Source organism: Phragmites australis, chromosome 14 (assembly GCF_958298935.1).
Source record: "Phragmites australis chromosome 14, lpPhrAust1.1, whole genome shotgun sequence".
NCBI lineage: Eukaryota > Viridiplantae > Streptophyta > Magnoliopsida > Poales > Poaceae > Phragmites > Phragmites australis.
In genome coordinates this window covers 21751114-21764246 of record NC_084934.1, presented here as the reverse complement: position 1 = coordinate 21764246, position 13133 = coordinate 21751114, and the positions used below count along the sequence as shown (strand labels likewise).

At 39.4% G+C, this 13133-nt stretch overlaps 1 protein-coding gene across 3 annotated transcripts; it reads right to left on the bottom strand.

Moving 5' to 3' along the window:
• Positions 1–6496: 6496 nt before the first annotated feature.
• On the bottom strand, positions 6497–10089 carry LOC133890789 (putative cysteine-rich receptor-like protein kinase 12). Of its 3 annotated transcripts, XM_062331346.1 has the most exons (8): positions 9582–10086; positions 9221–9512; positions 8597–8698; positions 8318–8499; positions 7819–8032; positions 7485–7722; positions 7059–7212; positions 6497–6963 (listed from the first exon to the last, which is right to left on the bottom strand). In XM_062331346.1, exons 1-8 carry the CDS (start codon positions 9999–10001, stop codon positions 6676–6678), a joined length of 1890 nt encoding a protein of 629 aa, XP_062187330.1. In that variant the 5' UTR covers positions 10002–10086; the 3' UTR covers positions 6497–6675. The 3 variants fall into 3 exon arrangements, 2 of the variants coding, with proteins under 2 accessions (XP_062187330.1, XP_062187329.1); XM_062331345.1 differs by having other exon boundaries at positions 9221–10086; XR_009904108.1 differs by having other exon boundaries at positions 6823–6963; positions 7059–7195; positions 9221–10089.
• Between the last annotated feature and the right edge of the window lie 3044 nt (positions 10090–13133).

Below are 13133 nucleotides of genomic sequence, written 5' to 3'. Positions count from 1 at the left end.
AGACGACGTGTGTGTTGGCCAACGTTTCTTGTGGGTGTATATCAAACTAACTCAAGAACATAAGCATTTATCTAGGTTCATGCCTCTCATGGGATAATAGCCCTACATCATGTGTATTTTATTTTGACTTGGGTGAACTTGTTACAGAGTGTCTCCTGTTTTTGCTATTCGGGTCTTCACCCATTTATATACCAGAAGAAAATATGTTCATACAAACAGACCGTGCTAAAACAGGTGATAGACCTACACCTGATGAAGACTAGCTATTCCTAACTCATCATGATAGTGGGTACTCATGTCCACCTTACTCTATTTGTCCTGCACGCCATGTATTATCACCAACGTTGTCACACTCACTCGTAAGGCCATCACTTAGCATTAAATGCTACAGGACGGGATACTGCAACACAAAGTCTTCCCACGACCATGCTCACCGAAAGAGAGTGCCTAGGTGTGAGGAACAGTGACGTCCTAAAAGGGGGTGAATTAGGACACTTAGAAACTAGTCAGCTCCAAAAACTTCACAAGATATACTCGAATAATAGTGATGTAGATCTGTAACCACTTATTGGGATTGATTTTCCCATCATATTTCTGGATCAGGCCCGCTTTGAACTTCTTGGGTCACCGAATTGATCGAAGTTCGTGCACGAAAGCCTTGCAGCCCCCGTCAAACTCATCAGGAGGAGGTGGTGGGGGACTGTCACGCTTGCCTCTTCGAGCAGGGGAGTCATGTCGACCATCTCGTCCTGTAGATCCGCGGCCATAGTAGCGGCGATCATCTTCACGGCATTCTTCACGGTGGTTTTCGATCACCGTCCGTAGATCATGCCAAAAGTGAGGAATACGATTCCTCAGGTCTTCCTGATTTCTGTGCCTATGGACAGGGCAGCTACAATTTGGCCCACATTGTCGTGTTCGGGCTCGACCACCTGAGCTTCCCATCTGAGATTCCCCTACTCGAGAGTGTTCCCGCCCGTGGCTCCTCGAGCTAGGACCGTACCGGCTGGGAGGCCTGGAATCGCTGGGATTATTTGCTCGAGTAACTTAATGATTGGTGGTGTATCAGTGAGCTCTTGGAGTTCTTATGGGAGCCCCAGGAAGACCTATGTACTTGGTTTTATACCCGTCAATCCAGAGATAGAGAAGTGGCAATAATGAGGGAGCAATTGAGTTTTGGTGACTTAAGGGGGAGCAATATCTTTGGTGGATGCTCCAACGAGGACTAGGAGGAGGAGTGCTAACTCCTCGATACCTTGGGAAAAAATTTGGTGTTCTCTTGTCCATCTCTTTACTATTCTGCAATTTAATTTGAGCATTTACATTCTTGTAAGCTTTCAATTCTATATTTTCTTAGTGTCTTTGCTTGCTTGTTTTGTTGCCTTCTGCTAGCTTGTCTGTGTAGTCGTATTTCTTTTCATCTAGGTTAATGTTGCTATTTGTTCTAGTTTTCAGTAAAAAAATTTAATTGCCCAATTCACCTCCCCTTCTTGGGCCATTCGATCCTTTCATCAGCCTTCTCCCTCTTGTCAGAAACGCTCTGGTGAGTTTAACACATAAAGCACCGGACTATTCGGTGAGGCTATCAGCCTCTGTGCATAATGTTTTAGTGAGTGCAAACTCTACTGCACTGGATTGTCCGGTGAGGTCAATTCTCCTAGGACTTCTCCGATTCAATAAAACTTTATCTCGACTGCGGTGACTTCTTGATATATTGCATCCAGGAGACTTACTAACATATATTCTTGACAAACATGTTAGTCCTAATAACTATGTTGTCATTGATCACCAAAATCACAATGATGGTCTAATAGAATTATTTTCGCTACACTGAGGAAGGAAAATACTTGAGGGACAACATTAAATAAGACTTGACTGGTTACGTGAGTATCTGCCCTGCGACCAGCAAGAGTCTCTTATCGTGACCAGGGGGTTGGTCTTATGAGCCCCGCCATGTTCGCGCCGTGAGGTCGTGGTCTTAAAAATATCTACAACCAACTGACATTCGACAGTGTGGGGTCCTCCTGTCTGGGCACCCTTAACCCATTACACCGATAATATTGTATTATTGAATTCATAATTTATTTGTACCTACAAAAGCATCAGTGCTGGCTCATGATAAAAAGACGACACTAATAGTCTCTGTATCAGTACCGGCTTGTACCACAAATTGACATTGAAAGTCTGAGTATCAGTGTCAGTTCGTTGTTATGGATCGACACTGATACTCATTATTAGTATATATTTATAAGTCATGAATTATCAATACCGGTTCAAAATTTGTCACTGATGATGTTTTTAAGCTGTCACTAATAATCCTTTCTGTAGTAGTGCCACGGCGAAAAAAATGTCTGGCTAGATCAGGCGATCAGCTGGCTGCTTGATCTTGCTTCATAGATAATCATAGACACTTTTCAATTTTAATTGACCATGTTTTGTTCTATTTTTATGATTTCCTTCTTTGACATTTTCAGCACCTTACTTACATTATTTACATGTGGTTGGACTATCTGAGTTTCACGCACCGGATTATGTCCTCGTATAGAAAAAATTAACCCAACTTTACCTAACTCTTGAAGAATACCATTTGCGCCGATTTATGAACATTTCACATTGAGGGGTAATAAGTTTGTGCAAGCAGGAACTGCATGGTGGTATCAAAAATAATCTGCAATGACTGTGCTTTCCCTTCAAAGCTCATCACATAGACTTTTATTCCCACAAACTCTTTAGTCCTTACTACTACTCATACCTAACAAAGTTTTGGGAAACTATTTTCATGGAAATAGATAAAAGAGTTAAAAAAAGAGTTGGTGGTAAAGTGATTAGAGATATTTTTGAGAAAACTAGTGTTGCCATGTTAGGTCACGTATCAATGAAAATAGGAGACATTGTGGAACACCAAGCATAGTAAAATGGACTTTTTTCTTAAAATAAGAGTTGCAAAAGGATCGGAGATGCTAGAAAAGAAATGGCCGAGCAATATAATATATTCAGACTGTTTCCTATTATTATTATTATTATTATTATTATTATTATTCATGTAGAGGACAAACGATCTAATTGAAATACATCCCGTCAATGAAATTTCCTGGTATTTTACATTGTCACTTGCATAAGCTTTTCTGTTTTTCACTGACTTTGAAGTCGCACTTTGACTTTGTCAACTAGAAAACTGGGAGTTCTATCAGGGTTAAAAAAACCGACGTAACCGAGCAAAAATCACGATAACCGACCATCTCGGTCCGGTTTGGTTTCAAGAACCGAACGGTAACCGAATTTGAATTTAAAAAATTTTAAAAAATAAAAAATTCAAAAAAATCTAAAAAATAGACATAATTCTAAGACCTTCTGTGATTTTTTTTAAAAATAATGTTGTTTGCATCATATTCTATAGGGAGGAAGTTTGAAAAAAAGGAAAAAAATTGAAGCGTGTGGCTTAGTTATTAACTCATGTTAAGAAAAAATTTAACATGCAAACAAATATTTTTCTTATGTAAAATGTATCTTAAGAGGATCTTTAAAATTGATTTCACTTTATTTAGAGTTTTATTAATTTCTCTATGATTTTTACAAGTTCAGAAGCATAAAGTGAATATGTTAAGAAACAGCAATGTAATTAACTTTTTCATGTGTACTATTATTTTTCCTACATAAATCATAGTATAAATAAACTAATAAAAGTGGTTTCACTAATTTTTGAGGTGTGATGGGTCAGTTATGAATTAATCTAGTCGCAATATATTTACACAATCCTGCATGTTACAATAACTAATTCATGAGTTCATGTATTTTTAAAAGACATAGGATCATGTAAGAAGACTAACAAAATTAGTTTCATGATTTTTGGATTAGCAAAGAGCAAACTATGCATTTACTTGGTTTTAAATTTACATTTTCTCACAGAAAATTTTGAATATTTTTATGAGTATAAATACTTTTATCATGTAGATCATGTTACAAGGAAACCAACAAAATTTGTTTCACTTGATTTGAAGCTCAGATGAATTAGTTATTGATTTTACAAGATTGAGATAATTTTTGAATTTTTTTGTTGAACTTCACTGAAAATCGAGAAAACCGCTCGATAAATCGAGAAAACTGAGCAGTTACCGAGAAAACTGAGTGGTTACCGACAATATGAAAAATTCGAGAAAACCACTCGATAAAAAAAAATCGCAAAAACCGCTCGGTAACCGGTCGGACCGGTTACCGAGCGGCTAAAATCGTAATTTTTTCCCTAAATTTTAATTTTTGTCAAATAAATTTTGTTCGAATTTTTTAAAATTTTTAACCGATTACCGTAATAACCGTAACTTTTTGGTTACCGTCAGAGCTCGGTAACCGAACTTCGGTCGGTAAGCTGAACCTTGAGTTCTATATAATGCCACGAAAGGCCGGCAGAAAATTAAAATGCATACCAAATTGGCAATGCCAAAACTGGATATGTAACAGCGTATCGACTGTCATGTTTCTCCAAAGAAATATTTAGTTTTTTAAATAAATCTCTATCCAACTAACCAGCGGATCTTAGTGGATTAAGATATAGTGATTAGTCTCGAAAAATAATGATCTAGTGATTATAATTAAACAAATTCTGTAGTCAATACAACATAAATCAAAGAACAGAAGGTGGTTAGAAGTTTATCCTGAAATCAAATAAATAAACTTTTGAGATACACGATGATTGATCGATTATTACCTCGTGTATAGCAAAAAAATGTTATATATATATGAGCGATCCTACTTGTAAGAATACTATAACCGAGTGCCATCATGTCGAAAGAGACTGCCCAGCTGCCGTAATTGATTAGTCACAACGGCAGACACAGATATGTAGGAGGGCAGGGTACGTGGCAGTATTCTGTCTGATAATCTACGAATTCATATGGAAATTTTGACTTTGGGATTGAAACAGCTAATAATTTGCACAATATAAATCTAAGCTTATTCCAGAATACTGCTGCATTAGAGGTTGGGACTTCAGTACTTGGACCTCATAACATCAGCCATGCAACATACAGTGAGCTGTGGATACTCGAGTTTCTTTTCATTGAAGAAACTCTTGCCACTAGATTGGCAATTTAACTGAAATCGAGATATTTCAACTTGAAATTGGATGAGAAATTTGAACTTTAATCATAAAACTCGAAGCTTTCAAACTTTAAAGTCTGAACTTCGCAACTCCATTTAGGGCGTCAAGTGGCAAGGGAGAAGTAAAAAAGGGAACTCAAACCAGGTTGGGAAAGAAGAAGGGAAAGTAGGAAAAATCACCGGTGTCAACTATTGTGGTGACAGACAGTGGTTAGGATTTTCTGTAATGTACATGAAAGAGGGCAGGAGTTTGTTTCACGGGGAGATGTTTAAGTTTTCGTGTTCTCTGTGTAACTTGATAACATATATAAAGGATTCATGGCATAAGGCGATCCAGCAGATGGCATCCACGGAAGCATGCATCCAACAGCGAGAGTCGTCATTGCCTTTGGATTTAGGTCCAGCATATATATGAAAGATAGCAGTTCCACTAAAAGAAGCTACAAGCACAAGTCTCACTGGATCCCCAATTCTCCACCAGTCTCGCAGGTTAATTTCTTGCTGCTTCCACATTTCTTCCCCAATTTTCGCTTCCACTTCACAGCTCCTGAAGATGCCACATTGGTCTTAGTTTTAATTCTTACGTAGGGTAGGGTAGGGTAGGGATGGGATTTATTTCGAAATTTTCCGATGGGCCTTTTTTTAGGATGAAGTCGAAATTGAGTAATTGACTAAATGTAGGTCGTGCGTTATATGTCGTAGTGAATTTCAGTGGCTGCCAAACTCAAATTGGTGATCTTGTTCTTCTGAATTAACAAAAGTGAAACCACCCAAACGGTGATGGCCTGATGGGTCAGTGACTGTGGTTCTTCTGCTACATGCTTTTTCGAGGGAACTCTTCTGCTACTTGTGAGTGGTAGAAGAACCCAATTTTAATTTGGTACTGAGACAGTACTTCCAAGTACTTCTCTGTACTAGGATTTTGCAAATACAGACGTGCCTGGCGTTCTAAACAGAAATACACGTGCCTGATAATTTGATTATGCACTATTGATTACACCAAACATTAAGCTAAAATACTTCTTTGCACAGTTTACTGTTTTACTATTACAGTATGTAGACTCTGGAGAGAATCACAAAAAAGCACTTTGAAAGTTAGCATGCATACTGTTTAATGGTGTTATCATGTTGTGCCCTTTTAGGACCATGTTGCTATTGCACTATCTCTAACATCATATACATAGTAGGGTACGCTTCCTCAACTCGACTAGGGGCTAGGGAGTATGTCAATAAGGGAGATCGGAAAGATAATCCATATGAGAGCTAAATAAGAACAATACGAGATCGGATACAAACAAAAACAACCTATTGAGACTCATAGCAGATTCAAGTCACGATCAGATTCATCTGACAAGAGCTTTAAGATTTAGAGCACGAGAGAACTCACTGAGATTCATATGAGTAGATTAATCAAGGCATTGTAATTATCTTCTCCCAAGATTAATCAAGGCAGTACAGTACTTAGGATTGTTATCCTAAAGGATGTTTGAACTTGTATAAAATCTTGTATCCTCCTCTTCGATACCAGATATCCCTACTTTAAATAAGTATTTACATAATTGACTTTACCAATCGTCGACACTACCTTTCTAATGTAATACTTATATTGATGTTGGACGATGGGACTTCTGGCTCGCTAGAGAGCAAGCTAGAGCGTACAAAGAAGTAAGCTGGTTGCTTTGGCTTGGGCAAGTTCACATTCTTGCTGTTTAGCATGGTAAGCACATGATCCATAGCAGGTCTATCCTCTGCACTCTCTTGAACACATAAAAGCCCCACCTGAATGCACCTTTCCATCATTTCATGATTGTTTCCTATGCGACAACAGACCAGCTGGCACCATTCTCCAACTCTCCAAAGTTTCCAAGCCTATTGGAAATCAATATACTTTTGTCAAGCAAACAGTACCCCAAGAAAATCATACAAGCAAATGGGCATGCAATCTTAGAGTAATTTTTACTTACATACGAGATGAGATTGTATAGTTTTCCATCATATGGATAGAAACCAGTAGTCCTCTTTCCGCTTATTATTTCCAAGACCAAGACGCCAAAGCTAAACACATCTGACTTGACTGAGCAAACCCCGTCAAAAGCATACTCTGGAGATATATAGCCACTGAGTGGAAGAAGTGAAATGGTTATATAATAATAGCGAGACACAAGAATTATATAAATTAAAATTAACTTCATAATATGCTTCTATGCTTTTCCAAAAGAAAACTCCACATTTGTTAATGCAAGCAATTGCGGAGTCAGTACATGCAGTTCAGCTTGTATCTCTTTCAAAAGAATAGCTATAGAGTTCTGCATTATTCTCATTAGGAAAGCGTAGAAGCACTTATTTTTTTTGTGAATATAAACTTGAAAACCAAGTGCATTTGTACTTACTGTGTGCCTACTATTCTGGTGGTATTTAATTCCATCGCATTGGAGCTGAATATTCTAGCCATCCCAAAATCAGAAATTTTTGGAGTCATGTCGCTATCCAAGAGAATGTTACTTGCTTTCAAATCCCTATGAACAATACATAACCGTGAATGCTTGTGAAGATATAGGATCCCCTGTGCTATCCCATCAATTATGTGTAGACGCATGGACCAGTTTAATTGTGCTCTTTTCTTTGAATCTGCATAATGTGAACGGGTTATTAAATGTCTCAAAAAATTGTAAACATCTGCAAATTACAGCATGTAGAAAGCATGGAATCTTATGGAAGCCGTGCCGAATATGTAGAGGTCCAAGCTTTTGTTCTGCATATATTCATAGACAAGCATCTTTTCTTGATCTCCTTGGATACAGCAGCCAAGCAACTTAACAAGATTTTTGTGTTGAAGCTTTGCTATCAGCTGAATTTCATTTTTGAACTCTAGTAAACCTTGTACAGAACATGCAGCAAGTCTTTTGACTGCTACTTCAAGGCCACCAGGCAATAGGCCCTGAAATAAATAAAGATTAGAAAAGAACAGTATATTTTTATAACCCGTGCTACAACAAACATATGTCTCCTTTTCTTTGAGAGAGAGAACAAGCACATTTCCAGTAGAAGATATTAGGTTCTATTTTTCTTATGAAATATATGGACATGGATGTTTTCAGAAATTGAAAACAAGCTATTCATAAACTACTACAAAAAATAGTTTATTAAGAAGCAAACAATATTTAGTAACTATACAATAATAACAATTAGCTGAATATGCATGCTAATATGCTAGTACGTTTACCTTATAAACAGGTCCAAAACCACCTTGTCCAAGTTTGTTTTCACTTGAGAAGTTGTCTGTGGCTTCTTTTATCTGAGCGAAATCATACAGTGAAAATCCTGAATTGCCTTCTTCAATCCTCCAAAGATTTAATACATTTTGTATTGCAATTGACAGCAGTTGTAGTTCGTATCTTGCTCGTTCTGGAAGCAATAGTGAAGATCTTTTCTTGGTACTCCTTGTTTACCATGAAAGTCAAATCAGATGCAAGGGTGAAATGCCACGAGACTAATATTTTACCTCTTTTTCTCTCTGTTTTGATCCATATATGAATAAGCAACCAAGAAACAGAAACAATGACGGAGAATGATCCAATCGTGATCCAGATCCAAAATTTGTTTGCTGCACATCCATGCATATGAAAACTCTAGTCAATATTGGATTTGGAAAAATGCTAATAAGAGGCCACATGGTACAATGGCACGTAGAGGTAAATTTTATCAGAAGCAAATAAACATTTTCTTGGATCAAAATTGTTTTGGTTGATTTTACATGGCGTAGTAATATAGTATATGCCACCCAATTTGAACCCTACTACATAAAAGATGCAATTTGTCTTTTTGGTGAGCGCAATCTTATTTTTTCTTTGTCTCAGTTGTTTAGTTTAAATCAAATGGCTAAAAAAACTCGACCACGGGAAGAAGACGTCCCCCTAGCTTTGTCTTGAGAGGAGTATCGAATCCTTTACGGATATACTCACATGACCTACAAGCACCCGAATTTGAGCCTAAATGAGTGGCCTCTCAATCAGAGACTCTACCAACCGAGTTATCGCTCAATTCTCTAGTCAGATGGTTAAGAGGAGGTGAAAATGAAATACTGTTTGAACCAAGCCAACCAACACAGCATTAGAGATGAACTTACGTGTGGGCATGCTTAGCGATAACATCGGGTGGCCAGCAAAGAACTGAACGCCTGTCTGGTACCACAAGCTGCAGTGCACCCCAAGGATTGCACCACCCATCTGGCCACTGCCAACCATCTGCTCCCTCTTTGTGATGGTGCTTCTCAGGCAATCCTGGCAAGCCTCCGGCAGCATGCCCTCTGTGCACTGCACAAGCCCGTATACTGTCTGGCTCGTTTCACTGAGCCAGCCTTCGCCTGTCTTGTACTTGATTGTTTTGCTCACCATGGAATCAGTGAGCTTTACCATCATCTTGTAAAAAAGCTTATTGAAATGCTCTGAAGCATCACCAACCGGCAGAGGGTTCAGATTAGCGCTTACTGTGCATTCTGGAGCGTTGCTGAAACTGGAGATGAAGTCCTGGTCAGAGAATCTTAGCTGGGCAAGGTACCCGTGGCCGAACAAGGTTATGTTCTTCTGGGAAGAGCAAGAACTACTAGCGTTATTGTTGATGGCTGCATCAAGGACCTTATTGAGGCGGTTCGCACAGTCATTGCCAGGGGCAGTGTCTCCTCGGCATATCACTACTCCGTAGACCTTGTTGGGGCTCGTTCCCGCTGTGCCATTAGCTGAATGTGAGTTTGAATTTGTGACGTTGGCAAATAGGGCTTTAGCAAGGGAGTTCAGGTTGGACATGTAGGTACTGTTTGGCATGTGCAGGATGTTAGTATTGCTGCAGAAGGATTGGCCTTCAGCTAACAGCATCGGGGAAGAAAGAAGGAGGAGGGCAACAAGAAGCATGATGCGTGATATTGGTGCAACGGTGGCAGTGGCAGAAAAACTTGTTTTCTGTATGAACTTGTGGGTTTGGGTACATGAAGCATGGATGCATGCATCTTAAATAATCCATGCATTATTGGCTTTTGGTCAGCAGAAAAGTTATTTTCACGAGGAAGGAAAAAACTGCAGCCATAACTTAGACTTTGTGTGGGTTGCTTGACTAGTCAAAATGAAATGAGATAAGAATTACGACAAACTTCCACAAAATACTGAATGTATTCACTGAATTTCATTTTGGTCCATTCCTACCTAATTAAGCTCATGACTTTGTTGATCTTCATTCTTGAATATTGAATCCTTCTGTTTTCATCTTCAAAAGAATACTCTACACTGCAAGTCACTAGTAAGACTGCAGGATTTGCTAAAAATTGTTGACAGTTTCTTTTTGGAGAACATTAAAATACCCACAAACACCTGTGACAATCATGTTGGAGTTTTGAGAACTAGTACTTGATGCCAATTTCTCTGTTTTCTTTTTCTATTTTATTTGGATCGAATGAAGTAATGAACATAACAATGCCAGATATTTGGTAAAGCGCATCCACAATATACAAAAACATTTGTGTAATGGAGCTAATGTTGCAGATGTAACACCTGCCCAAATCATGGATATGGAACATACTTGAGGTTAGTTATAGACCACCCCCTCTGCAAATTGGAGCTCCCTTCTTACTTCTTGTCCTTGCACTCTATGCTACTCACTGTTGAAGCACACCGTATTACCTGGTAACACTGACGATATTTATGTATTCATCCAGATAATGGGCACTTTTTACAAACTTAAATTTGCTGTGTACTCACCAAATTGAGTCCTAGTCATGTATATCATTACCATATTAGACTTGAGAATCCTACTTTTAGTTTTAGGCATAAAAGTCCTAAATGTCAATGTCATAGCAAGTGAAATTCCTAGTTTTCAGTTTGATGCTACAAGTAACAGGTTATCACAAGTAGTATGGTCAATTGAATTGTATTTATTGTTTTCGGTTATTCTTTGCACCAAAGACTACATGAATTAAACTTGGCAATGTATAAGATTAATCTTACATAATTTCTGTTAGTTTTTTGAAATGCATATGTGCACACCAGTATGCTATTCATAAACTGTAGAGGCAAATTACAAAATGAGATGTAGAATTAAGTCCTGAACAGGTTGTATACGCTTACGCAGTGTTCAGTTTCTTTGTATGCTCCCATCTCGTGGTTGTATGTGTGTAGTGTGACAAATTCAAACAAAGAAAAAATAAGGAAACTACGTGATACACATAGAATTCATGTGAGGGAGTCATTGGTTACGTCATAGACTTTAACGTCATGAAAGTTGAAGAATGGACTTTCCGAGGTTGGCTTGCTGTATGGAAGTTATAAACAACAATTCTTGAGAGCCTTATGTTTTTGGCAAAATATGTTTCCAGATGAGTAAGGTATATTTATCGATGGAGTGAAGAAGTGGATTAGCGACTATACTTTGTCCCCCTCTGCGACAGGGGCCTTTTATTTTGATGAGTTGGTGTAATACAGGAGGGAAAATTCACCATTCCTTTTTGCATTATCCTCTACTGTATCCTACCTTCTTTGTGGTCTTCGGTAGATGTGAAAAAATGCTTCTGTCCTGTTTCGGATCACGAGTTGGAATTTCTCTCGGTGGCGCTATCTTACATCTGTCCTGTTTTTGGACCCTTAATTTTTCTTACCATTAGCTTTCAGTTCACATTTTACCTGCAGGTCCCAAGAGTCGTCTTGGGGAACTTACAACGCAAGATCCTTGATGCGACGAACGGGGACATGTTTTCACCGCGGACTATTCAGCCGGAAGCTCTCAAACTGACGGTGAGATCTCTGGACTGAATGTCTGAATTCTACTGTTCCAGTCGCCACAAGCTGGTCTGCCCACAACACGCGTAGATATTTCTTCAGTCTTCTCCCCGGCCAAGTAGTTGTAGGTCGTGACTGAGATGGTTTCAGAGACTGCGAATTTACAGCGTCGGACGCCAACATCTCCAAGTTTTCGGTGTTTTGCTGTGGGTTCGATCCTGTTGGAAGTATCAATAGCCAAGAATCAGGAAAGGGTAACTCCTTTGACTGGAGCAGAGGAAATATCCACAGCGGTCCGGTCATTTTCATGTACATGCCGATGCACAGTGCCATTATCTCGTTGTCTCGTGCTCAGGTCGAGCATCATCCATCAATTACGCACCGTTACAGTTAGAGTTATGGATTGAGCTCTGCCTTGCTACATTGCATATCTACATCGATCCAACAGAGCTTCGGAACGACAAACATCATCCTCGAGCCATGCCGCTCCTGACAAAGTTCCCGGGGCTAGGAAAGGTTGAGCACTGAACCCAATTGGCATCAACAAAGATGCCTATGTTGTGGTGATTAATAGCATGTTTGTTAGATCTTTAGTTCTAAGAATTTTAGAGCTGGAGATATGGGTGCATGGGAAATGTTTGACTAAATCATTTTATTTTTATTTTAGACAAAATAAAGGTTTAAATTATTTTATTTTAGCTTAGAAACTCTATATCTGAGTTGGAGCACTGACAAATAAAGTATAAGAAAAATGAGATGAGAGGATTGGAAGGACGCACTAATCACCAACTGAAGTCATGTAGAAATGCGGATATATGAATCCTAAACATGGTCAAATGGGCCATTCTTGCCGGTCTGGCACGGGTCCGGCTCGGCACGGCCCGAACGGCCCATCGGGCCGTGTCGTGCCGGCCCGCGTGCCTTCCCCTCGGCCCACGGCACGGCCCGTCGGTGACCGTGCTGTGCCGGGCCGGTCCGGGCACGATTTCGGCCCGACGGGTCGAAATAAATAAAAAATATATAAAAATATATAGAAAATAGATAAAAATATAAAAAATAGATTAAAAATAGCTACAAAATTAAAAATATATATAAAAAATAGAAAATAACTGGTATTTACATGCTGTGCCGGTCTGGGCTGGGCCGTGCCCGTGCCGGCCCGACTCAGCCGGGCCGTGCCGTGACGGCCCGTCGTGCTGTGCGCTCGGCCCAGGCACAGCCCGTGGCATCGTGCCGTGCCGGCCCGGCCCGTCGGTAATAGGGCCGTGCCTACAGTGC